Source organism: Haliotis rufescens, unplaced genomic scaffold, assembly GCF_023055435.1.
Source record: "Haliotis rufescens isolate VD_foot unplaced genomic scaffold, xgHalRufe1.0.p SCAF_9, whole genome shotgun sequence".
NCBI classification, from domain to species: domain Eukaryota; kingdom Metazoa; phylum Mollusca; class Gastropoda; order Lepetellida; family Haliotidae; genus Haliotis; species Haliotis rufescens.
In genome coordinates this window covers 20,963,018-20,988,314 of record NW_025964383.1, presented here as the reverse complement: position 1 = coordinate 20,988,314, position 25,297 = coordinate 20,963,018, and the positions used below count along the sequence as shown (strand labels likewise).

At 41.9% G+C, this 25,297-nt stretch overlaps 1 protein-coding gene across 1 annotated transcript in view; it reads right to left on the bottom strand.

Annotated features, from left to right (window-relative positions):
- Positions 1–24,960, bottom strand: part of LOC124144704 (methionine--tRNA ligase, mitochondrial-like) — a 34,491-nt gene extending 9,531 nt beyond the window's left edge. The window contains exons 1-7 of the mRNA XM_046514241.2: positions 24,608–24,960; positions 21,360–21,475; positions 14,984–15,055; positions 13,315–13,401; positions 2,958–3,086; positions 1,887–1,992; positions 1,352–1,479 (exon numbers count right to left, since the gene is read on the bottom strand). Coding sequence (XP_046370197.2) covers positions 1,352–1,479; positions 1,887–1,992; positions 2,958–3,086; positions 13,315–13,401; positions 14,984–15,055; positions 21,360–21,475; positions 24,608–24,755 — 786 coding nt within the window. The 5' untranslated portion in view covers positions 24,756–24,960. The remainder of the gene's footprint in view (positions 1–1,351; positions 1,480–1,886; positions 1,993–2,957; positions 3,087–13,314; positions 13,402–14,983; positions 15,056–21,359; positions 21,476–24,607) is intronic.
- Positions 24,961–25,297: the final 337 nt, after the last annotated feature.

Sequence of the window (25,297 nt, the reverse complement as noted above, 5' to 3'; positions counted from 1 at the left end):
GTCAGATGGTCAGATCAGAGTAAGATGTCAGATCAGTCAGATGGTCAGATCAGAGTAAGATGTCAGATCAGTCAGATGGTCAGATCAGAGTAAGATGTCAGGTCAATCAGATTAGAGTCAGATGGTCAGATCATTCAGATGGTCAGATGAGAGTAAGATGTCAGATGAGAGTAAGATATCGGATCATTCAGATGGTCAGATCAGTGTAAGATGTCAGATCAGTCAGATGGTCAGATCAGAGTAAGATGTCAGATCAGTCAGATGGTCAGATCAGTGTAAGATGTCAGATCATTCAGATGGTCAGATCAGTGTAAGATGTCAGATCATTCAGATGGTCAGATCAGTGTAAGATGTCAGATCAGTGTAAGATGTCAGATCAGTGTAAGATGTCAGATCATTCAGATGGTCAGATCAGTGTAAGATGTCAGGTCAATCAGATTAGAGTCAGATGGTCAGATCAGTCACTTGGTCAGAAGCCTTGGCCAGGTGAGCTAGAGATTGACAGCAGGAGAAATGTCTCACATCCTCGCAGACAGTGACACGCAATTAGCCAGGTCGGATCAGTGTTAGATGGTCAGATCAGTCATATCAAAGTCAGATGTCAGATCAGTCAGATGTTAGATCAGAGTCAGATGTTAGATCAGAGTCAGATGTTAGATCAGAGTCAGATGTTAGATCAGAGTCAGATGTTAGATCAGAGTCAGATGGTCAGATCTGAGTTAGTTGGTCAGACAAGAGTCAAATGGTCATATACTCAGATGTCAGATTCACATGGTCAGGACAGAGTCAGAATCTGACCATCTGATGACGTTTAGTCAGCTCTAATGAAAGTGTGAGATAATGATATGTCCCAAACAAAGTATGTTGGTTGTGCAACTTGATGGATTACGTCTGGTGATTTGGTAGATGGCGTGCGTGTCAGTGTATCCTGATTGTCTGGTCCAGTGAGTATGGTTTTACGCTGCTTTTAGCAATATTTAAGCAATATCACGGCGGGTAACAGCAGAAAATGTGCTTCACACATTGTACTCATATGGGGAATCGAACCCGGTTCTTCGGCTTGGCGAGCGAAGGCTTTAACCACTAGGCTTCCCGACCGCCCCCTGTTTTCATATAGCTGGAATGTTGCTGAGTGAGGCATCAAAGAACAAACAAACAAACAAACAAAACCAGTGAGAGGTACTGGTGACCTGTTCTGATATCGATCTACACAACTGGGATACAATGACATGCATCAAACAAGTCAAGCAAGCCTTACCACCCGATCAAGTTAAGATGCCTCTTACGACAAGCATAGTCACCTCTTACAGCAAGCATGGGTTGCCAAGACTTATTCTAACCCTGATCTTACTGTTTGAGCCTCATCTCCTGGAACTGGCACCCCCCAGGGCAACCTCTCCCGTTGCCTGGATACTGACAGGTCCGGGAGGTCCTGCAGGTACTGTCTAATCACAGTCTCAAACTTGGATGGTTTCACAGCTGTAATCAAACAAATTATAAACTTTCGATTAGTTTCCACATAAGATTTGTTGTCTGAAACAGGAACATAATGCTCTCAAGCTCAGAAAATTAAAATGCAATTATCTAAAAAACACATTTTACCGATGTATGTCAAGTCTTCCAAAAAAACAGCATGATGATGTCACTTCTAGTACCCCCATGTTACCTCAAGCACCCCACGTTACCTCCAGTACCCCACGTTACCTCCAGTACCCCACGTTACCTCAAGTACCCCACGTTACCTCCAGTACCACACGTTACCTCCAGCACCCCACGTTACCTCAAGTACCCCATGTTACCTTCAGTGCCACAAGTTACCTCCTGTACCCCACGTTACCTCCAGTACCCCACGTTACCTCCAGTACCACAAGTTACCCCCACGTTACCTCCAGTGTCGAGCCACTGCTCCAGTCTGGGGGAGAAGGTGGAGAGGCGGAACATGTAGTTGTCCTCCTTCATCCAGGTGACGGGCTGCTCGCTCTCCACACTCACCTGCAACACAAGCATCACAGCTTCAGTGAGGCGTCTTACATCGTTGTACCTGCAGACTTACGTTGTTACAACACAAGCATCACAGCTTCAGTGAGGCGTCTTACATCGTTGTACCTGCAGACTTACGTTGTTACAACACAAGCATCACAGCTTCAGTGAGGCATCTTACATCGTTGTACCTGCAGACTTACGTTGTTACAACACAAGCATCACAGCTTCAGTGAGGCGTCTTACATCGTTGTACCTGCAAACTTACGTTGTTACAACACAAGCATCACAGCTTCAGTGAGGCATCTTACATCGTTGTACCTGCAGACTTACGTTGTTACAACACAAGCATCACAGCTTCAGTGAGGCGTCTTACATCGTTGTACCTGCAGACTTACGTTGTTACAACACAAGCATCACAGCTTCAGTGAGGCGTCTTACATTGTTGTACCTGCAGACTTACGTTGTTACAACACAAGCATCACAGCTTCAGTGAGGCGTCTTACATCGTTGTACCTGCAGACTTACGTTGTTACAACACAAGCATCACAGCCACAGTGAGGCGCCTTACATCGTTGTACCTGCAGACTTACGTTGTTACAACACAAGCATCACAGTTTCAGTGAGGCGTCTTGTGTTGTTGTAGCCGCAGATTTACACTGCTATAACGCAAACATCACAGCTTCAGTGAGGCGACTTACGTTGTTGTACCCGCAGATTTACACTGCCTGACCACCCGATCCCGTTAGTCGCCTTTTACGACAAGCATAGTCACCTTTTACGGCAAGCATGGGTTGCTGAAGACCTATTCTATCCCGGAATCTTCAAGGGTCTGGGCACATTGGGTGAAGTTCACCCATGATATTGCTGGAATATTGCTAAAAGTGGCGTCAAACCTTACACACTCCCTCACTTGAAATCACCGTGTTGGATTGCGTTTCAGAATATAAATCACCAGCCCTGTAAGAGTTATCTACCTTGGCAGTGCTTCCGTCAGGTGTCGTTACATCCTTCACTTCATCTGATGTGAGGAATGCTTCATCAGACACAGAGTACCACCCTTCGTAACTGCCGCGGTAGATGTGGCCGTTCGATTCAAGTTGTTCCTGCAAACAGAATATCATAAAGATAAAACCTTTTGCTATTAAACCAATTACTAATTTTAGTGTGTACTTCACAAATTTCAGGAATTTCTTGAATCTGTAATTGAAATCCCCATCTATTGCAGACTTAAGGCTTCTAAACTTCTGTGCCAGCATGGAACATCAGTAAAACTTTTGGAAATCAAGTGAAGTGTGCCATAGCGTTAGTCTGGAATTCATATGCATATGTCTTGGATCCCCCAAAGAGTTCCTGTACTTAAGAAACAAATGACGAGTGGGAGTTGTTTATCATACAAAAAAAAAACACTGCAGGAAGAATAAACCATGAGGGGCAGCGCCAAGTGTTTTATTCCCCCTACAGTGAGTTGGGTTTAACCCCGCTATTAACAGTATTCCAGTTATATCACGGCGGCCAGCTTAATGTGGGAGGAAAGCCCGAAGTGATGCAGGTCTCGGACGTTTACCACTTCGGTGAAACCCACGAGCACGGGTATGGTGCTGACAAACCTAGAAACATAAATTGTGCGATCCGGGATTCGAACCCACTATCATAGGTTTCTGGTATGCCCAAAGGACGCAACTCTGCACAGGGAATCGCAGCGCCTTACACGACTGGGCCACCTGCGCCCCCAAAATTCTTGGAAATCAAGTGAAGTGTGCCATAGTGAGTGAGTGAGTGAGTATGGTTTTACGCCGCTTTTAGCAATATTCCAGCAATATCCCGGCGGGGGACACCAGAAATGGGCTTCACACATTGTACCCATGTCGGGAATCGAACCGGGGTCTTCGTCGTGACGAGCGAACGCTTTAACCACTAGGCTACCCGACCGCCCCTAAGTGTGCCATAGAGCTAGTTTGGGATTCATATACTTATGTCTTGGATCCCCTAAAGAGTCCCTGTTTTTTAGAAATAAACGACGAGTGGGAGTTATTTATCATACAAAAAAAAACACAGCAGAAAGAATAAACCATGAGGGGTGCAGCCCAAAGTGGTTTGTTCCCCCTGCAGTGTTTTCTGGTACGATAAACAACGACCATGAGTCGTTTATTTCTTATATCAGATTTGAACATTATGTACTGCCTCTTTAAGAATGTTGATAAAATGAACAAGTTTTAAAAATATATACCCAGATTATATTAATGATGACTCCCTGAATAGAATCCGACCTTGGAAATGTCAGACAAGTCCAGGTGGGTTACCCGGTAGTTCACGTACAATCCTCACATTGATTAGCTGTACCTTTTCTCCTAATACTGACTACCATATCTCTCCCACTTTTGGATGTGATCGTTCAGCCACTGCGTTTACCTGCGTAGCTCAGCTACATCCATGGGGAACAACTTACAAGACACTTCCCTATCAAAAATAATGTTGTCCAAAAATGACATCAAGTTGCGAGTGTTTATTCAAATCTCCAGAACATTGTGAAATAAACCATGCTTTGTTCTTCATTGTTCTTTTCTATATATATTGTAGCTATCTTATATTTGAAAATATATATACCCAGGTAAATCCCTTCACAGTGCATTGAGGGTGATAAGAAAAAAAAAAAAAACAGGTTGTTTTTTTCCAAAATATATCTGCAGATCTATAAAATAATATGAGTGGCCTAATTTAACACCATTTCTTAGCAACAAAGGAGAAACAAAAGTTGAATAATATTTTGGAATACTAGATCTATAGAATGTTACGAAGAGCACAACACTGTCCCATCCTTTCTATCTATGTAGGGAACTAGATATAGCTTGCACCTAGTATGGACATCAAAACCTTGTTGCACCAGACTAAACCAGGCTGCACTCATATTGGTACTTATTAACTATACTGACAGTAGTATTTCCTACAAACCAGTGTAGATCAGGATTAGAAGAGGTCTTCAGCAACCCATGCTAGAAGGCCTGTAAATAATCGCGTTGAGACCAGACAATCCAGTGATTGATGTCATGAGCATCGATCTACTCAATTGGGATCGATGACATGCATCAACCGAGTCAGTGTGCTTGACCACCTGATCCCATTAGTCGTCTCATAGGACAAGCATAGTCAACTCTTACAGCAAGCATGGGCTGCTGAAGACCAAGTCTAATCAGGATCTTCAAGGGGCTTTTAACCACTGACCAGTTGACTCACAATTAGTCACAAGAATAAAATTATCTCATCTAAAAATATATATCTTAAAAATAAAAAGAATAAAATTCAAATGGAGTCCGGAACAATGTTTAATTTCAGAGCTGGGGCAATCTAGACTTGCAAAATCATTCTGGACTTGAGTTGTACTCCTTTTCTAATTTATTCTCTGGGGTCTGAGAGAAGACTAACTCAGCACCTCAGGATCAAGCTGGCAGGGGGGCACGGGTGGCCCAGTCATCTAAGGTGCTGCAATTCTCTGTGCAGAGTTGCCTCTCTTGGGCACTCCAGACACCTATGATTGTGGGTTCGAATCCCGGTTTGCTCCAGTTATGTTTCTAGGTTTGTCAGCACCATACCCGTGCTCCTGGGTTTCACCAAAGTGGTAAATGTCTAAGACCTGCATCACTTCAGGCTTTCCTCCCACATCAAGCTGACACGAAGTGATATAACTGGAATAATGTTCAAACCAGCGTTAAATCCAACTCACTCACTCACTCAAGCTGGTAGAAAGCCCAAAGTGACACAGAGTGTACACATACAAAATTTGATGACACACGATATGGTACCGACAGACCAAGCATTTTATTCCGGGTGAATCATGGATTCACACACATCAGCAGCAGATCCTGGCATGACTAAGGGAGATGACCCATGTCCCCATCAACCTTATCAGCAAGGAATTAGTTGTCTGACAAAGTAAAAGGAGAGAATATCCCTACCCCATATAAAAATACCCAATAATAAATTACCAGGCCCTTGGCATTTATTTTAAGCAAAACCCTGCAACACATAAAGCGTTTCTGTATCTATCCTAATTTGTCAGACCCCGTGAAGATTCCAGTGTAGAATAGGTCTTCAGCAACCCATGCTTGCCGTAAAGGGTGACTATGCTTGTCGTAAAAGGCGACTAACGGGATCGGGTGGTCAGGCTCGCTGACTTGGTTGATGCATGTCTTCGATCCCAATTGCATGGATCGATGCTCATGATATTAATCACTGGATTGTCTGGTCCAGACTCGATTATGTACAGACCGTCGTCATATAGCTGGAATATTGCTGAGTGCAGCGTTAAACAACAAGCCAACCAACCAACCAACCAACCTAATTTGTCAGAACACCTCAATAGCCCAGACAAAAACTTGGACAAAATTGCAACAGAATTTATTTCACCACAATGCATTTCTACAAGGTCCCTAAAACAACATACTAAAAGTCCCAAGCAATCCCAGTTTGGGAAATATGTCTAATTTGCATAATCCAATATGGCCACCAATTATCAACATATCTTCCATATTTCTGATGAGGTTCAATGTTTTGATGAAAAAAAGCATGTGTTGTATTGTAAAATAGCCATATTATTACAACATATGTTGTCTAATGTAAACAGACTTTAATTTTCATCTTAGGTGACTGCTGTCAGTTTGGAAAACAAATGGGTCAACAGTCACATGCTATTTGCCTAACCACAAATTAAAGGCTACCCACACATTAAACAGTCAGAAGCATGCCCCAAACGGGCAGCAAACATTTATGAGGAGTCACCAGATACAGAGGATGGTTGAATATGCAACTTAATTAGGAGCATTAGGGTTGTTTAAACATGACAAATTGTCAGGACATTTTTATGTCAGTGTTTCAAAAGGTGAGCAAATATTTTTAGATTATCAGAAAATATTTGCGTAAACTGCCTGTATTGATTGGCATTGTGTGGTTATATTCGCAGTCTTAGGTCGTAACTGTGTAACGCTAAGCATATAGTGGTACAGTGGAATCTCCTTACTTCACACTGTGTTACTGTAAACCACAATATCCAAGACTTTGGCGCCGACAATGTGAACATTTTCTGTTACCATTTTAGATTCTTGAACAGAAAGTATGAGAGATTCGATTGTGAAAATATTAGGATAAAGTTTAGGCTAAAATCAATTCTTGGTTATCAGGCACCGCTCGCATCATCATAAAGTCTGCCGCACCTTTCATCATATTTTCCATTTTAAAAAGAAATATAAAAAATTCTAATACTTAAAAACAATGCGATCCAATGTAGCACACAGTTACTTCCCCTTACATGCACACTGCCTTACTGCGCATCTCGTGTTATGGTCATGGCGGCAATAGGAGTTTGTATGCTTGTTTATGTAGGGAGGCCCTTTACCAGGTCGATGGTACATCTGTTTTTAGGCCCTTTATCAGGTCGATGGTACATCTGTTTTTAGGCCCTTTACCAGGTCGATGGTACATCTGTTTTTAGGCCCTTTACCAGGTCGATGGTACATCTGTTTATTTGGTTACATACTAGTTTAAACAAGGTAAAAAAAATTAATAATAACACTGTCCGCCCACACTATATTTTCAAAAGTCATTGCCTTAGAACCAATTCTTTTATTTTCTTAAGCCTTATTTACAAAAAAGCTATTTCAGTACTATTGTGATTTGCATTGGGGAAACTTGAAAGACAGAGTCACTATGTTGAACAGTTTGTCTATTGAAACAATGTGAACAAATAATCAACTTCTGATTCATTCCTTCAGATGAGTTTTTGTAGGAAGAGGACTAATGAGGTAAACATTACAATATTTGCCGTATTAAGACCCTACAAAATAATTTTATTTTTTTGCTATTTTCATGGTTTTTTTTATGTTTGTCATTCTTGAAGACAAACAAAATAAACATATAAGGCCTAATCTGTATAAGCGCTCCCTCCAATTGTAATTAAAAAATTTTTAAATGACAATCCATAATTTCCTGTGTTTATTACAGATTGTTTTTTTCACAGAAACAGCAGTGTAGAATATGTAATTGGGTAGGGACGGGGTACTTGGGTACTCGGGTTGGGTGGGTACTGAGTAGGACCCGGGTACCCACTGGACTACCCTGACCCGTGGTTAGTCACATGATAATATTGTTTACTGGCAAAAATAACCTAGAACTCTATGGTTACACTATAAGTGACAAATGCCTTTCTGACTAAGCACACATTCCTTCTGACTTTATATGTTTGCATAAAGATAAAACTTCAGTCAACTTCTGTGTATGCATGACCAGATCGGCTTATACATGTATCTAAATACATTTGGACAGGAGTATGGTCAAACGTTTCCCAATTGGACATTTTGTACCTATCTCTAGGGACCTACAGCAGGTAACCGGCTTGGGTCAGGCAATAGAAGTGTGGGTACCCGGGTAGCAAATTTTGACTTGTTCCACCCCTAAAGTGTATATAATTGTAAAGGGTGCGGGGTATTACCGGTACACCGGTATATTGTGGTGCAAATCTTCAGCAATGCGTATTGCGATACGTTTGTAAATGTAGCAATATATTGGGGCAAATATAAATAGGTATATTTATATGTTCCTAATCATTATGGAGATGGAAAATAGTATCTTTTTGATACAACTTGCCTCTGACGATCTTTTTATCAATTTGCTCCTCAAGCTCCTCACAGCGATTGCCCGTTCGCGGAGCTCTCTATACTGAGAGTATAACGAAGGTGTCACGTGCTGGGAAGGAGCTTGATCCCATGTGACAGTATTATCTCCCTTGATTGTTGCTGGGATACAAAATGGCAGATAATTTCGACATCGTCCAAAATAAGCGAGCCAAGGCTGATGTCTGGCGATTCTTCGGCAAGATATTGCAATACGTATCGCAATACAGGTTAAAGTATGGCAATATTATGCAATACAAAATCCTGGTCAATACACAGCCCTAATAATTGTCCAGTAATTATTATCAAAAACATTTTAGTTTTAATTATGGTATGTTTCTTTTCAGACTTTCACGTGTTATTGTCTATTCGATGTCCAGAACCAATGGCCTAAGCTAGCAGTATCAAATGTTAAAATAATATTGTATTTGTGTCATATCCATATTGCCAAGCCAAATGGTACTTGCTTTTTCCAAATTTTCGATTGAGAAAAAATATGGATGCATCAAGCAAAGTATTCATTTGTACTGAAAATTCTAAAAGATTTCTGGGATCCAATTGTATTCAACTATGTTTATCAACCAATCATATTGCAGCACACACTCCAATGATCAATAGTATATTAAATGAGAATCACCACAACAACACAGCATTCGTGCATCATTAAACATTAACCAAAACATTTTGGATGAAAGACAAATTAAATATGTCAAGAGGAAATAAATGTTCATGTACAAAAGTCATTATTGGCCATGGCAGACATTTTTGCCAGTGTTTGTTAGGCTAACAAAAATAAAAGTCTTGGTTCTCAGGCAAAAAATTTGTAAAATCTAAATATTTTGTACATTTGTATACTTATCCTGCATTACTCCTTCATGCATTCACTGCTAACCTTATGACAACAAAAAGACAATTCACATAATAATTCACATAATATTTCACACCCCAAAACAACGACACATGTACCGGGTATGTCAATAACCCGATGGCATACTAACGTCGGTATGTGTTGATGACACAGGAGACAGTCATCTATATACGACTCCAACCAAAGGTTCTTCAGGTGCAGAAACGCAGTTATTAGCTTCATTATTCATGTTAATACTAAATAGCCACGGGGCCACTGAAATGCCAAATGGGAGCACTGGTAGTGAACTCCATTGAACTGGAACCCGAGGAACCTGCGGTCTGAGGGATGGATAGGTATATGCAGGTAAGCATCCTGCAAGTCGAGAGTGATCAAGGAATCTAACGCATTGATGCTGGTTCTGCGCAGTCTCAAATAAGGTGGATGCTTCAGATAACGTTCGTTAAACACGGAGAGATTGTGGATCATTCTCATCTGGTCTGAGTCCTTCTTGTGTACCAGGAAGATGCGAGAATAAAACCCCAGTGTTAACTTTGTGGGGTGTACAATATCTACAGCTCTTTTCTCCAACGTTATGTCTATGTTGGATTTTAATAGAAAAATATTTTAATAGCAGATGTTGCTTCCTTGAATATTTCCAAGGCAGAGGAGCTATGGTCAACGATGGGGTTACCTCTACGTCTAACGTAGTATGTTGAGTATCTAATCGTCCTTGAGAATGGTCCAGTTATTCCAAAACAGATTCAGTGTCCTGCCTATGGGGTAATCGACAATTGGGACGACTGGGGGCGGGAGTTCCCAGACGTGACTGTCCAACACTTCAGTGTTAACCCCTCTTATCACCTCCCCTGCCTTGGTATTTACCACGACCCGACTGTTAAGAACCTTGAGGTTTTTCTCTGCCTTGGCCTTCCTTGAGAGATGCGCGTCTAGGCTTATAATTGCCTGATCCCAGCCCGCTGGGATAAACTGTGAGAGACGTGCTCTAGAGCCTTGAGCAAGGTCTCATCCCTAGCGTATTTGGTAACTTTGGCGTGCGTGTCTGCGATCTGTTTATTGAACAGAGAAGTAGATGACCAAGGTTGACGTAGCAGTCTGTGTTTGAACTCAGAGTCCCAGTCGGAAAGCGCGAAATAACCAAGTCTGCATGTGACGGTAATCTCTGATAGATCCTGATCCACCGCACGAGGTGACGACGCTAGTGCTGAAAAAGGTTTCAGTACATGCCTGACTTCCATTTCTATGAATGCAAATCTAGAATCTTGTACCTTGGGGGTGGTTGGCCTTGACGAGCCTGTCATCCTTTGTATGTCCTCATTCAAACTATGAGCTTGGTCTGCTACCGCAAAGCATGGATAGGAAAATTATCATTCCAAAACTTGGATAGGCTCAAATGACGGAGCAAGTGCATAATGTCTGTCAACATCGGATCCACCAGAATCAATTCAGGATGTGACCATATGGTGTCCCTCTGATCCACCCGTTACCAGGGGAGGGTGCCACTGACATAAGACGGTCTGTTAGGGGTACTTGGTATACGTTAGGCGCTGGTGTAGGCGCTAACACTTGTGCCATAGTTGTAGCTGACGCAGGCGTCTCTTAGATAGGTGTAGGTGTAAGCCCAGGATACATGTGTGCCATAGACTGCTGCCAAATGGACTGCATAAAGATTTGCATCCAATTTGTGTTCTGGAGTGTGTGAGTTGGGTTTAACGCTGCTTTTAACATTATTCCAGTTATATCACGGCGTGTCAGCTTAATGTAGGAGGAAAGCCCCAAGTGATGCAGGTCTCAGGTCACGTTTACAACTTCGTTGAAACCCACGAGCATGGGTATGGTGCTGACAAACCTAGAAACATAATTGGGGCGCACCGGGGTTCGAACCCACAATCATAGGTTTCTGGCGTGTCCAGGGGACGCAACTCTGCACAGCGAATCGCGGCGCCTTAGAAGACTGGGCCACCCGTGACCCCTTGTGTTCTGGAACGGTGCTGACACCAGAGTGTACATCTGCTGCGCTGGATAAGTCGTTGGAACAGCTCTAAGCTGATCATGCGTTGCCTGCATAACAGGGTACACTGTAAGCCCTGGGGCTGATGTAATTGTAGAGGTGCTTTGGTCGTAGACAGGCGCTGCGCTTGGTGCAGGCCTTTGAGTGAGTGAGTATCGTCTTACGCCGCTTTTAGGGGGACACCAGAAATGGGCTTCACACACTGTACCCATGTCGAGAATCGAACCCCGACAACCCTGCAGGCCTTTGAGATGCAATGCTAATCGGTGATGACTGGATCATGGCTTGAGCCTGTGCTACGACCATCAAGGCGTCTTGAAACTCACGCACCGGCATCGCAGGGATAGTAGTACTGTATGTCTGAGGCGCCTGAAAATTTGGAGCAAGTACGATACTCACAATAGCCCCAGGTACTGTTGATATCGGCAGAGGATGAACGTCTGCAATCACAATGATTGAAGCCATATTATCCACTGAAAATAACGGCTGCGTAGTAATGACAGAAGAATGTCTGTCGCTTACCTCTAGCGATTGTGACATCTTCCTCGCCACTCGACGGGACTGCTGCAAAATACGTTTGTGAATGACCTGTCTCGCTGGAGAGAGAGGTGCACAAAAGTTACATTTAAAGTTTGGAGAGCAAATCTGCGTGCATGCCAAACAACATGGTTGAGGATCCTGGGTAGATTTTTTTCCACAACGTGCAAGCATAATAGAGAACTGCTGATGAGACGGAGTTGGAAGATTGCCATAGAATTAAACAATATTCTATCAGCAGATATTTTTATGAGTTGAAAGTGTATACAAATATTGATACACGCAAACTCTTTGTAACGCCAAAGCTACTAGTATTTAAAAACACATGAATATGTTATGCATACGAAGCTGAGAATTGTAAACAATTTGACTACCCTTGCAGGCAAACAATTGTAACACAAATTCAAAATGGCGAGAAACAAGCACGTGGCGGGAAAAAAGACAAATTATTTTTACGTCTAAATAACCCACACAAAAATACACAACTTAGTGAAAATAATATGAAGAGAATACATCACCCATTGCAGGTAAAATTAAGAATTACAGCCGAAACTGAAGGTCTAAAATTATCCCATTTGAAGAGCTCTGCTGAGAGATGTCCTTGCTGTATCGCCACAGGCAGTGATGTGAGGAAGGTGACTTATTATCAAGGTCACATGACAGCGACGATGGTCCGTATAAATTAAAGGGATTGGAATGTGAAACAACGTTATTTCTTCACCCAAGATGAGTGAGTGAGTGAGTTGGGTTTAACGCCGCTTTTAACAGTATTCCAGTTATATCACAGTGTGTCAGCTTAATGTGGGAGGAAAGCCCGAAGTGATGCAGGTCTCAGACGTTTACCAGTTCGGTGAAACTCACCAGCACGGGTATGATGCTGACAAACCTAGAAACATAATAGGGGTGAACCGGGATTCGAACCCACAATCATAGGTTTCTGGCGTGCCCAAGGGAGGCAACTCTGCACAGCGAATCGCGGTGCCTTAGACGACTGGGCCACTCGTGCTCCCTCTTCACCCAAAACCATCACCGTGCACCATCCCATGTTGTCGTAAGGTAAGCAGTGAATGCATTTAGGAGTAAAAAAATTACTGGAATACAGTATTTGACTACAGTTGGACTTATTAAAGATTTTTTTGTTTTTTTTAGAAATGGAAATAGAAACAAAACGCGCTGCAAACTTTATGATGAAGCGGGCGGTGGCTGAGAACCAAGAGCATTATTTTTTATATCCTAATAGTGAGTTTTTCTCTTACCCAGAACCTCTGCACTGCCCTCCGGTGTCTATCTTGGGTAGTTCTGATGAAGTCGTCGTATTGGATGTTGGCTGATTGAAACAAAACCTGCAATGGTCAGGTGAGCTAAGTGTCATGCAGTTGCATCAAACCAACATGGTCATCATTTAAACAACATCTAGGATCTCAGGACTGGATGTGTAGCTATGTTAATAATTATTGCATAAACAGTTAACATGAGTAATAATAGACAGGAGTGAGTGAGTGAGTTGGGTTTTATGCTGTTTTAAACAGTATTCCAGTTATATCACAGCGTGTCAGCTTAATGTGGGAGGAAAGCAGTAATGCAGGTCTCAGACGTTTACCACTTCGGTGAAACCCACAAACACGGGTATGGTGCTGACAAACCCAGAAACGTAATTAGGGCGAACCGGGATTCAAACCCACAATCATAGATTTCTGGCGTGCCCAAGGGAGGCAACTCTGCACAGTGAATTGGATCACTGTACAATATTACCAATCAACAACTTGTTGTGAAATATAGTAAAGAACATCAACAAATCTGGTAATCAAACTTATCAATGTTGAAAACCTTTGTTCGTTTAAATCCTAATTGGCCAACAACCAAGTCACTGAGCTTGACCTTATGACATTAGGTTACTGGGAAGCAATTCTAGCCCAGAATCCCCCTGGGTGTGTGTCTGTGTGGCTGCTTGTACTTGTCCAGACTAATGCTGGTTTTATAATGCTAGCCCACTGAGATACCATGCCACAGTTTAACATAGATACCCCACTCAGACACAGCTTGTTTGTTTGTTGTTTAACACTGTACTAAGCAGTATTCCAGATATGTGATGGTGGGCTGTAAATAATCGAGTCTGGACCAGACAATCCAGTGATTGACATCATGAGCATCGATCCATGCAATTGGGATCGATGACATGCATCAACCAAGTCAGTGAGTCTGACACCCTATTCCGTTAGTCGCCTCTTACGACAAGCATAGTTGCCTATCGAATCTGAGCAAATCAGTCCTTACTTAATGCCTTTAATGCCTTACTGAGTGCCAGGCAGAGTAACAAGAAGTACCAACTTTTAACGTCTTTTGGTAGGATTTGGACGGGGGTCGTAAAAAAAACGACCTTCAGCTCTCTGGGCAGACGCTCTATCAAGGACTGTAAGAAGTTAAGACTCTGAAAGTTGTTGGTATTTAGATTGTTTTGTTTCTTGTATAATGCTGAACTCAGCAATATTCAGACCATATGACTTCGGCTTGATAATAATTAAGTGAGTGAGTGAGTGAGTTTGGTTTTACGCTGCTTTTAGCAATATTCCAGCAATATCACAGCGGGGGATACCAGAAATGGGCTTCACACATTGTACCCATGTCGGGATTCGAACCCGGGTCTTCGGCGTGACGAACGAACGCTTTAACCACTAGGCTACCCGACCCCCCTATAATGATTAAGTGCTTGACAGTGCTTGACAGTGCTTGACATTATGAGCCATGGTCCGTGCCGTCAGGCACAATGACACACCACAAGCCATGTGACAGAGCCTGACCACCAGATCCATGAAGTCACCTCATGGATGACAAGCATAGGCTGCTGGGACCCAATTCAAACTCAGAATCTCCACAGCAGCTGGAAATTATTACAACATCCATAACTATCCTAAACATCAACTCCACCTTAAACTGCTGGGACACTTCATCACAGTAGTCTGGTGGTGAGCGCTCACTTCGGGATGCTGCTTGCTGAATCTGAAAATATAGTACAACATAGTACATCTTCATCATCGTCGTCATCATCGTCTTCATCATCGTCATCATCATCATCATCATCATCATCACAACAACAGCAACAACAATAATAATAACAATTTCTATATAAATAATAATACCAATAAAATAAAATATAAATAACAAGAACCACAGAAACAACCAAAATCATATAAATTGATAAACTGCCAGTCACATGACAATAACCGAGATGATGAATTGTTGCTCTGTGAGGTGAGGGTGAGGTGAGGTGAGGTGAGGTGAGGTGAGGTGAGGTGAGGTGAGGTGAGGTGACAAGTGTTCTTGTTTACCGGTAATTACAATATTTTTCACTGGTAAAATTAGGCTTGGACCGGTAATTCATGTGACTGTCAGTCCCTGTAGACCGGCAAAAAAAGAACCTTATATATTTTTTGTTGTTCAAACATCGGCGTTAAGACCCGTTTTATTAAAATATACATCTTGATTATTGATCAGATAGTCATGACTGAGTGCCGCCATTTTGTTTGAAGCAAATGCAAGTGATAAGAGAAGTGGAATCTGATTGGTCAGTAAACATGGTAAAAGGGACATACAAGGGACATAACTCATAATAGCCACTGGTGGCGCTACGATTGAGCCATGGAAAATCCAGCCTAGTTTGGCAAGGGTGGAAACTGGACTTTAATAGTCAGTTACATCCCTTGTGTCGGAAAGATGGTCAAATTGGACAGGCTACGTGTGGTCAGTCAGGATCTTCACATGTTGTGCTACATGTCATCAGCCAGGATCTTCATGGGTTGTGCTACATGTCGTCAGCCAGGATCTTCACATGTTGTGCTACATGTCATCAGCCAGGATCTTCATGGGTCGTGCTGCATGTCGTCAGCCAGGATCTTCAGATGTTGTGCTACATGTCGTCAACCAGGATCTTCATGGGTCGTGCTACATGTCGTCAACCAGGATCTTCATGGGTCATGCTACATGTCATCAACCAGGATCTTCACGGGTCATACTACATGTCGTCAACCAGGATCTTCACGTGTCGTGCTACATGTCGTCAGCCAGGATCTTCACAGGTCATGCTACATAGGTCGTGCTACATGTCATCAGCCAAGATCTTCACAGGTCGTGCTACATGTCGTCAGCCAAGTTCTTCACAGGTCGTGCTACATGTTGTCAGCCAGGATCTTCACAGGTCGTGCTACATGTCGTCAGCCAAGATCTTCACAGGCCGTGCTACATGTCGTCAGCCAGGCCCTTCACAGGTCGTGCTACATGTCGTCAACCAGGACCTTCACAGGTCGTGCTACATGTCGTCAACCAGGATCTCCACAGGTCATGCTACATAGGTCGTGCTACATGTCGTCAGCCAAGATCTTCACAGGTCGTGCTACATGTCGTCAGCCAATTCTTCACAGGTCGTGCTACATGTTGTCAGCCAGGATCTTCACAGGTCGTGCTACATGTCGTCAGCCAAGTTCTTCACAGGTCGTGCTACATGTCGTCAGCCAAGTTCTTCACAGGTCGTGCTACATGTTGTCAGCCAGGACCTTCACAGGTCGTGCTACATGTCGTCAGCCAAGATCTTCACAGGCCGTGCTACATGTCGTCAGCCAGGACCTTCACAGGTCGTGCTACATGTCGTCAACCAGGACCTTCACAGGTCGTGCTACATGTCGTCAACCAGGACCTTCACAGGTCGTGCTACATGTCGTCAACCAGGATCTCCACATGTTGTGCTACATGTCATCAGCCAAGATCTTCACAGGTCATGCTACATGTCATCAGCCAGGACCTTCACGGGTCGTGCTACATGTCGTCAGCCAGGATCTTCACAGGTCGTGCTACATGTCGTCAGCCAAGATCTTCACGGGTCGTGCTACATGTCGTCAGCCAAGATCTTCACAGGTCGTGCTACATGTCGTCAGCCAGGACCTTCACAGGTAGTGCTACATGTCGTCAGCCAGGGCCTTCACAGGTCGTGCTACATGTCGTTAGCCAGGACCTTCACAGGTCGTGCTACATGTCGTCAGCCAGGACCTTCACGGGTAGTGCTACATGTCGTTAGCCAGGACCTTCACAGGTCGTGCTATATGTCATCAACCAGGATCTTCACATGTTGTGCTACATGTCGTCAGCCAAGATCTTCACAGGTCGTGCTACATGTCGTCAGCCAAGATCTTCACAGGTCGTGCTACATGTCGTCAGCCAGGACCTTCACAGGTCGTGCTACATGTCGTCAGCCAGGACCTTCACAGGTCGTGCTACATGTCGTCAACCAGGATCTTCACAGGTCGTGCTACATGTCGTCAGCCAGGACCTTCATGGGTCGTGCTACATGTCGTCAGCCAGGATCTTCACAGGTCGTGCTACATGTTGTCAGCCAAGATCTTCACGGGTCGTGCTACATGTCGTCACTCTGGGAACCAATGTTCATGCCTTCACCAAGACTTATAACCGAGAGTTGTCCGGACTAGTGACTAGATAAGCAGGTAAATCTGTGTGGTTGGATGGAGTGATAGTGTGAGTAGGGATGGAGTGATAGTGTGAGTAGGGATGGAGTGATAGTGTGAGTAGGGATGGAGTGATAGTGTGAGTAGGGATGGAGTGATAGTGTGAGAAGGCCAGGACAACAGCAGGGACACACACAAGTAAGGCTTCATAAATTTTACAGTGTTTGGAATGAAGCAAGGTTTCTGCAAGAGTGACCCCATCCCATCCATCTTCCCCTCAATCAATTCCAATGACATTCACACCTGGATGAACACTAACCAAGCCATGAAACAAAGGAAGGCAAGGATAAATACCATAAACATATTAATATTTTAAGACATGCTTTTTCCTTCATGTGAGGCGATGTGGAATGTGGTTTATCATCATTGAAGGGAAAGTTCACACGAAACTGAACCTATTTTTCTTGTACACTTTCAACATGGAGAGTATTTACCCAGTAGTTTCACAGCCAAAACAATTCAAATATAAAGTAACTAATTTATTTTATTCATTAAATTGATTCATATTATTAAAGAGTTCTATTTCCATGAGAAACACACCATGGCTTATGCCCCTTGCAATATGACGTCATTGGTGCCAATTGATAAATTAATGACGTCATAAGACTTTATTAGACCTTTTTCACTGAGAGTTCTATTTCCATAATAAACACACCATGGCTTATGCCCCTTGCAATATGACGTCATTGGTGCCAATTGATAAAAGAATGACGTCATAAGACTTTATCAGACCCGTCTCACTTGGTGTCAGGACAGATGTTTGATTCTAGCTTCTGACAGATGCGCAGCCTACTGTTTTGTTCAGTGCTGCGCTGTTCAAAATCAGTGTGTGTGTCCGGACTAATGCCAGTTGAAAGTGATAGCCCGATGAGATACCATACCATGTAACAGTGTATCATGGATACCCCACTCAAACACAGTATACTGACTCCGAGCCAAACAGTCCTCGTTTTAGCCCCTCAATGCTGAGCCCAAGGCAGGGTAACAACAAGTACCGTTTTTTATGTCTTTCAAAATGACCACAAGGCTACCCACAGCCCTACTGACCAGGGCCCACTTGCACAAGGCAATCTTAGCTTCAGATGATTGTAACGTAGATACTTTAACATAGGCTTACAATAGTCTTAGCACTAAGATGATTGTAACTCAGATACTTTAACATAGGCTTACAATAGTCTTAGCGCTAAGATGATTGTAACTCCCATACTTTAACATAGACTTACAACAGTCTCAGCACTAAGATCGCCTTGTGCAAGTGGACCCTGGAGGACCCACTGACACAATAGCCACAAGAGTCCTTTTTACAGTACTCGACATCCCTGGCATCTTATATTCAACTCTTACCCAGAACTTTATGTTGTCAATAAAAATAAAAATTATTTCTGAGAAATATGGTTGATATAAAAATGCAATTTGTCCTGTAATTTAAACAATCTAATGCAAAGGCACATCAGTCATAAAGTCATTTTGGAAGTGATGCATCAAACTCCAGGTTTGAGAGGTCAAGGCGAGTTCAGTTCAGGAAGGACTTGTCATATTTGTCCAGTAAACCCTTAAAGTCTGTTGCCTCATCCCTGGAGGTGTTGAAACCCATAAACCCTTAAGTTCTTGTCTGTGTTGTATACCTAGCAAACACACAATGTTATTACGTGACTGTTTAATGTTTTTTCACAACGTAATAACAACGTTGCACATTTACGTCGAGAAAAACGTTGAAGATTGCACATCACACAACATTCTGTAACTGTAACAATTTGCTTCTTGATAGTCATATAAGAATAGAATTGCTTCAACAAAATCAACTTGATTTTGTTATAATACCAAGGCAGCAATGCAGTACTTTCCTATATATTCAGCATTTGGATATTTTCTCTTATTACTAAAATCTCCAAAATAATTGCATCTGTCTATAACAACGTTGGTATTACGTTACATTGTAACGTTATTCCACAACGTAATAACAACATTGCTAATTTACATTGTGAAAACATGCGTCGAACATCACAGAACGATTTTGTGAATAATGATCAGAAAACCACTTGCAGATCTACCATCTCTTAATATTATGTTTTTTAAACATATAGATGTATTTACAAAGTAATCTGCATTCTAAATGCCTAATGATGATAGGATGATGCATGGATGTTGTGCATTCAAATGCCATCCGTGCAGACGACTGTGCACCGTCTGGGCATGTACTCATGCATCTGGTCTTGGGCTGCAACGAATAACCGATGAGGCGCATACGATTTGTATCACGAATATAGGGTAATGAATACGAATATTAATTCACGAATACAATAACAAGTCAGCAGTTGATGTATTATTTGTCATATTCAGCATGTTCAGTGAGGCAACAACAACATAAATTATTTGACATTAATTATCTATATCATACATTTACAGGTACATTGTCAAGTTACTTAGTCTTAGTATCTGCTCAAATGCTACAATGACCAGTTAGCAAATTCCTGTCAAATTAAATATTATAAGAGTGTTGTCTTTAAAGAAATGTATGCATATCATATGTTCTTATGGACATTTTAGATACAGGGTATGAAATGCACATGATTGCATATTCATAAATATTTGATTCTAGTGGCAACGAATAACAAATTCAATTCATGAATGGATACGGTTCAATTCACCAAATATGTGAGTGAATCGTAACGGCCCTAATCTGGTCTCATCAGAGTGGCAGTTTGTGATCGATTTTTTAATCCTATCGTTCTGACTAATCTGTCCTGGGCTGGAGTTGTTGCCCTTGGGTGTGCAGAGCGGTGTTTACCATCGACGTTATGAGTTAAATGGTATCGGGCCCACAATCTGCTGCTGACAGAATGAGAAACATGCAGTGTTTTGGCAACAATATTCGGACGTGTGCCTACCTGAAAATGCCTATGACACACACTTAAAGATTCAGCAAGTTGCAAACGTCACATGATCAATGCCGTTGCTTCATAAATGATTAAATGTGTCTGATAAAGTGTCTTTGAGCGTTTGGTTCCAAGAAAACAATATGCGTCTGCTCACAGCTGAATCGGAGTGACAATGGTAAATGTGGCGTAGCAACCCTTGACCAAGGTCACATGCTTCATGCCTGTCACAAGGTTGTGTTTGGGAGCTTGATGTCTTCGGAAACGTTCTTGCCAAGTCAATCACTTACTTTCATGTCCAGACATTTGTGTATTTTCCTGTAGTTTCACCTCAAAACAAAATATGTCCTACTTTTTTCACTTAGCATAGCATAGCATAGCATAGTTTGTTTCTTTGTTGTTTAACGCCGCACTCAGCAATATTCCACATGTATGCAGGGTTAGAAATTGGCACTAGTCCTAAAGTCCTTGCAAAACTGCCCAATGGTAAAGGTATCACAAGGACTAGTAGAAAATTGCCATTTTTAAGGGTTTTGCTATATGTTATCATTATAAGGATTAGTGGAAGAAAACTGTTAGTTCCTAATGCTGTATATGACCGCAGTCTGTAAACAATCAAGTCTAGACCAGACAATCCAGTGATCGACATCATGAGCATCGATCTAAGCAATTGGGATATGATGACATGCATCAACCAAGTAAGAGAGCCTGACCACCCGATCCCATTTGTCGCCTCTTACAACAATCATAGTCGCCTTTTTTGGCAAGAATGGGTTGCTGAAGACCTATTCTTCCCCGGATCGTCACAGGTAGCATAGTGTATATGATAGATAAGACATGATAAGATATGACAAGCATGTTGTTGATGAGTGGATACTGACAATGTCAAGGTGAGCCCAAAGAGGCTTGCTTTACCTTGAGGCCATGTTCATCTGTCCCCGTGGAGAGTAGGACATTTCGACCACTCAGTCTGTTCCATCTAGCATGAGCATCTGCCAGAAGAACTGTATACAGGTGGCCGATGTGGGGGCCTGAAACACAGGGCTGCATTGCATCAAACATACAGAGAAGAAGTCACATCCTAATTTACTCAAATTACGTTGTTTGTTTGTTGCTTAACATAGGGATGAGAATGGATATTTACCTTTTCAACTGAAACATCTGTGCAATGGAGCGTGGTCCATAATTTCGGGTGGTTAGGGGGACACAATGAGATTTTAACAAATTTGGTCACTAAAATTCACAGAAATATTAGGATCTGCGGAAGATTCTCATCCCTGTTGACACTGTACTCAGCAATTTCCAGTCATATGCGGTGGTATGTAAAAAATAGAGTCTAGACCAGACCATCCAGTGATTGACATCATGAGCATCGATCTACGCAATTGGGATCGATGACATGCATCAAATAAACCACCCGATCCTGTTAGTCGCCTCTTATGACAAGCAAAGTCGCCTTTTATGGCATGGGTTGCTGAAGACCTATTCTCTTCCCGATCTTCACTGGTGCTCAAACCATGTAGAAATGCTGTATTTTTCAAGCTGGCCACAGGCCACTCATTAGAGACCTTAAGTGTGCAAGAAGACAACTTTTACAAAATTGGATAAAAACTTGATGATTCCGGGTTAGAATTAGTCAATACCCAGCAAACTATGCTGGTTGTAAGAGGGGACAAAACGGATCAGGCGGTCGACATTGTGAATTGGTTGGTTGCTAGTCATCGTAGACTGATGCACAGATTGTTGCCCACATTAGCAATTACTGGATTGTCTGGTCCAGACACGATTATTTACAGGCTGCGGTCATATAGCTGGAATATTGCTGAGTGCGGTGTTAAACAATAAACAAACAAATCAAAAGGAAATGAATGTTATTTAAAATTGTGTTCAACCAGCAAATGAGCATGTAGGCGTGTTCAAATTTTCATTAATTTTCCCATGTTGTCTAGTTTTAGTGAGCGAAAGTACAATCATAAATGAATTCATATGACAAACATTCACAAAAATTGAGGTATTTTTAAAGCAAGTAATTGCTAAAATTGCTAAAAGCGCTCTTTTCATGTTTAAGGCACTGGGAGGATATTTTAACTGCAATCATGATTTGCGGCACTTTCTAATACAAGGATTTTCAAACATTGTATACATGGTATATACATCCCTATCCACAATAATTTGTTAGGTTCGTTGTCGGCACAGCTACTACATACTGTGTGAATTTTAAACCATCTTTTTTCATTTATGACATGCAATTCTTCCAGGTAATCATGGTAAGGGATCGTGAGTATTGCACTTTTGTTTGCATGTTTTCAGATTCAATAAGCACGGCTTGGAGGATCGAACTCTCATTAACGGCTTGAAGCTAAGCTATTAGGGCTGGGACGGGTAACTCGGGTATCCGGGTCGGGTGGGTACTGAGTAGAACCCGGGTACCCACAGGACAACCCTGACCCGTGGTTAGTTACGTGATATATTGTTGAATGACAAAAATTATGCACCCATTCCTTCTGACCTGTTCATATGGTTGAATAAAGATATAACTTAAGTAAACTTCAGTGTATGCGTGACCAGATTGTTTAATACATGTGTCTAAATATGATTTGCCAGGGCTATGGTAAAAAAAATCCCAATCGGACATTTTGTACCTATCTCTTGAGGCCTACAGTGGGTACCCGGGTACGGTCGGGTAATAGGGGTCGGGTACAGTCGTGCCTCGTTTATACGGACACTTGCGTCATTTCACAATTCATCTGTATAAACAAATTCCCGTACTATAACTGAATCCAGCTTCTTACTGGAAGAGTTACTTCCCTTCAATTATGCAACTCAACACGTTTAAAAAAATCTGTCATGGAAGTTTGAACTTTACCACATTTTGAGGGTTGAATTTTAAACAATAATTCCACTTCTGTTTGTCTTTTAAAATGTCACCAATTGTCGATTTTCCTATGGTATGTCCAAATTCAGTGCCATAATGCTTACTGGTGGTTTCCAAACTTGCTGACGGGTGTTTTTCCTTACACAGACAAATTTCCCTTTTTTCGTGTGCTGTAACTGCGTGTCGCTTACGTTTCGCTGGTTGACAGGCCATACTCACAGTTTGAAGTCACAACTTTGACCACAGATGCCATATTTATCGAATGGGATTACATGTACAATAAACAAGCTCGTCTCAAACGTAACTCAGTGTCACTTGGTTAATTGACTTCTCACGAATCAAAGGATTTCCACCAGCGGAAGTGTATATTGTCCAGGTAAGTGAGACAATTTTGTGTGCATTTCAGTGTTTTGTGTATGAAAATGACCATCCGGTTTCTGAAACTGAATTTCTGTATAAACAGGTAATTGTATATAGTAATTATTTCGTTTTGAATGAAAATCGTCCAAGAACCGAGGTACCCGGGTAGTAAATTTGGACTCGTCCCAGCCCTATAAGCTAGGCTAATAAGTAATCTAACTATGGAGCATCCTCAAATTACACTGAATTAAAGAGACAGCTAACCAATATCCTACCTAACAACTAACTCTAAGGATCATAAAGGGTGACTGATAGTTTCGGCCTGTGATAGAAGATCTCTTTTGATTTTTAGCTAACTGTTCTCTATGATATTGAGATCTGGAGACTGTACCAGCCATTCAAGGACATTGATGATTGACAATATTGGAGAGGATGCCTAGTGTACCCTTTGCTGAACATTTTGTAAATTGACAATTTCTTATGTCCACTAACTGTAACTTGCGCCCGATAAAAAGGTTTTGTACATTAACTCAATTTATGCTTCAAGCATTATTCAATTGATCGATCATTACCGTATTCGACGTAAGCGCCCGGGCGCTTTCAAAATTAGAAATAGGGGACTCTTATTAGAACATTATTTTGGTGGAAAAAAAACAAAGTTGAAAGGTAAATTTCGTGGTTTATGCAGACAGCCTGAAATGTTTATATACGACAGATATATTTTTCCAGAATTTAATTGCCCATAATTAAGGGTGCATATAACACATGAGTACGTATTATACGCGAACAAATCATTCTTGTGTACATTGATCAATCGGAAGGGGTGCTAATTGGGATTGTTCACTAGCCAATATATTAGCAAAACTCGCTGTGGGCGCTTATTACGTCGAATACGGTATATTAAATAAGATTACTGAAAGTTAATTACCTGCATTTACATAAAAGATGGGTGTCGTCACATAGCAGGGAGTAGTATGTTTATAGCTGACGAGCTTCCGAAAACACGGCACACACAACCTTGTCAGCGACTTCCCGGGTCGACGCCGGACCAGTATGTTCACTAAAGTCGTACTCATGATCAGCTGTTCACGGGAGCACGGACCTTATTATCGATGAAATTAAGAATGACAGTCTATAGTCCAGTCAACAACATGTACATATCGTTGATGCAATCAATATCGTAGAACACATTCAGTGCATCAAAATAAATTCTAAACGAGTAAATTGCAGGCAGTGCTTCAAGCACATGACCCGTCTCTGTCTTCATGCTTCTCCATGGGCGCAGCCATTTTGGGAAGATAACTCTAAAAGATTCGCTCGATTAACGATTACTGCTTGAGAAGTGTCAGTGTACAGATCGTTCCCTACAGATCCGCATAATCCACTCTCCTCAAAATGTGAACTATAAAATATATTTAATACGGTTTTTTCGTAATAGTATTATGCATTGAATACCAATATAGCCAACTGCGTCATATATTAAACAGTAAAGCAATCAATATATAAATGCAAAACATATTGCAAAGAGGAAAGAATTACAAGGTATAGACAATTTTATGGATAACAACTTCTTTATACTGTAAAAAGTTGTTATCCACTATAAAGCTTTTTACAGTAT